Source organism: Megalobrama amblycephala, linkage group LG1 (assembly GCF_018812025.1).
Source record: "Megalobrama amblycephala isolate DHTTF-2021 linkage group LG1, ASM1881202v1, whole genome shotgun sequence".
NCBI classification, from domain to species: Eukaryota; Metazoa; Chordata; class Actinopteri; order Cypriniformes; family Xenocyprididae; genus Megalobrama; species Megalobrama amblycephala.
Window position 1 is genome coordinate 43,614,013 of NC_063044.1, and position 2,577 is coordinate 43,616,589.

A 2,577-nucleotide genomic window follows, 5' to 3' on the forward strand; every position below is an offset into this window, starting at 1 on the left:
TATAAAAACTGAAATGAAGACAACTCTTGCATTTTATAGATTATTCTACAAGAATTTGAGTTGTTTTCTCACCAGATCACATGATTGTTTTCCATTAATATGATAAACATTATAGTCATATAAACATTATTTCATACATTTACATAGATATAATAGTGTCTAACATTTTTATGAGAGAAAATCACCTCAAAATCAAAAGAAAGTCATGACATGCATTTACAAAAATAAAGCATTTTAGGATCAGGATGTTTCCCATTATTCTCATTTGTTGATACATGATTATTAAAGCTTTCCAAAAAATATATGGAAGTTGTACAATTAGGTTTGTTATGAATTTTTTATTTTATTGTGAACCCCATATTTCAATGTATTGTTTCGCTGAGGAGTGACTGGATAAACCAAAAACAATATTATAAAGCAGCATCTAACATCTATGATAGCGATCATTTTCATATATAACACACAAAACATAAAATACGGCTGCAAAAATAATATTATTTACAGCTGTAAGTCACTTCCAGATATTGACAGCTGACATGGATCAGGGTTTGAAGCACTTAGTTGACAAGATGGTTTTGCGATGCACCTTATAAAGTAAAAACAAAAGGAAACAAAGATTATTATTTATTATCGTCAACATACTTTGTATAAAGCTAAAGAATGTCAAGATTAATAATTCAATTAAACTTCAAAATTTAGGATGAAAATTGCATAAACAAATGGCTTACTTCGTGTCTCACATTCATAAGTCGCAACCAGGTATTTATGAGTTCCAGGACAAGGATCAGGGAAAAGTGAGTTTGATGCAGGAACAACACAACTCGTTTGTCCATCGCACCTGATTCATGGACAGAAAATAATAAGTACTTAATAGATTTAATGCACCAAAGACATAAGAATTACATCTTCCTTGCTCTTGTAAAATACATGAAATGAAATGTAAACATTTTACTGTTATCTGTCAGTCTTACCGAAATGAAACTATATGGGTGACTGGTGCTCTGCAGTTCGTATTTGAGGTCGAGGAAGGTGGAAGCCCCTCAGAACATGTTTTGCTATTGCTCCGTCCGTAGGTGGCATCAACAACCCTTATTGATCCCTGACCTGATACACGTAAAAACAAAGAAAACTGTGGTCTTGAGAATTGTGGTAAAGTTTAAGATCACTCACGCTTGAAATTCTCTTCCACTGCTTCATGTCTCTCTCATTCTGTCCTGTTTAGACACAGAAATATAACTTAAAAACTACTGAATTACTCACTACATCTGAGGGTCCAACTTTCTCCTTCACAGATCACAAATGCTTCTAGTCCTGCAGAGGGTAAACCTACAAGATGATATATTACAATTACTTGAAATAAAATAATGTAGTTCTGTACTTGAAAATGTTTAATCGATTGCCGTTCTTACCATGTTGGCACAGGATCAGCAGCACTGAAAATCAAAGTCAAACAGAAACAAACTGAAACACTGAATTGAACAGTTGAAATCATGTCAGTTGAGTCGATTCTAAATCATTACTTACAAAGGATCCCGCTTAGCTTTAGCGTCAGCATGTTGAAGGTGTGAACCAAAGGGAAACTCAGGAAATCTCTTGAGGAGGAACATGGGAGCATGGTTTTTATAGCAGACACAGACACATTATCATTTGTTTACTGTAGATAACCGATGCGGAAATGGGAGTTTATTATCTCAGAAATTTCAAAACAAGCAAAATTCTAAAAAACAAAAGTACTTATTTTTCTGATAACAACTGCATGGATTTGACACAATATTAAAGCGCTGAATTCCATCAACACCATTATGAAAAAGTATGTGAACCACTAGCAGAATCTGTGCAAATGTGCAAAAACTTAACAAAATAAGAGAGATCATACAAAATGCATGTTATTTTTTATTTAGTACTGTCCTAAATAAGATATTTTACATAAAAGATGTTTGCATTTAGTTCACAAGACAACAAAATAGCTGAATTTATTAAAATGGCCCCATTCAAAAGTTTGTGATCCATTGATTCTCAGTACTGTGTGTGGTTACCTGGATGATCCACGACTGTCTGTGTGTTTTGTGATGGTTGTTCATGAGTCTCTTGTTTGTCCTGAGCAGTTAAACTGAGCTCTGTTCTTCAGAAAAATCCTCCAGCTTCTCCAGATTCTTCAGTTTTCCACCATCTTTAGCATATTTGAACCCTTTACAGCAGTGACTGAATGATTTTGAGATCCGTCTTTTCACACTGAGGACAACTGAGGGACTCAAACTCAACTATTAAAAAAGGTTCAAACATTCACTGATGCTCCAGAAGGAAACACAATGCATTAAGAGTCGGGGGGTGAAAACTTTTGAACAGGATGAAGAGGTTTTTTTTCTTCCGCTTGATATATATATGTGACCCGATCTGGCGAAATGAGTCGGAAGTCGCAACGTTCTATTTTAAGATATGGGCCAATAATGTGGAAAAACTAATTGAGATTAACCCTAACCCTAAAGCTAATTTCAAAGAACAGACTTTCAAAAATAATCTCCCAAAGTTTCGTAGTCCAGATAATCGAGTAAAGGTATTTAAATGGCTATTAAATTT

At 34.2% G+C, this 2,577-nt stretch overlaps 1 protein-coding gene across 1 annotated transcript; it reads right to left on the minus strand.

The window, feature by feature from the left end:
* Positions 1 to 447: 447 nt before the first annotated feature.
* LOC125270665 (D-galactoside-specific lectin-like) lies at positions 448 to 1,675 on the minus strand. The gene is made up of 6 exons (XM_048194521.1): positions 1,525 to 1,675; positions 1,410 to 1,433; positions 1,261 to 1,326; positions 972 to 1,104; positions 729 to 838; positions 448 to 586 (listed from the first exon to the last, which is right to left on the minus strand). Exons 1-6 carry the CDS (start codon positions 1,613 to 1,615, stop codon positions 558 to 560), a joined length of 453 nt encoding a protein of 150 aa, XP_048050478.1. The 5' UTR covers positions 1,616 to 1,675; the 3' UTR covers positions 448 to 557.
* Between the last annotated feature and the right edge of the window lie 902 nt (positions 1,676 to 2,577).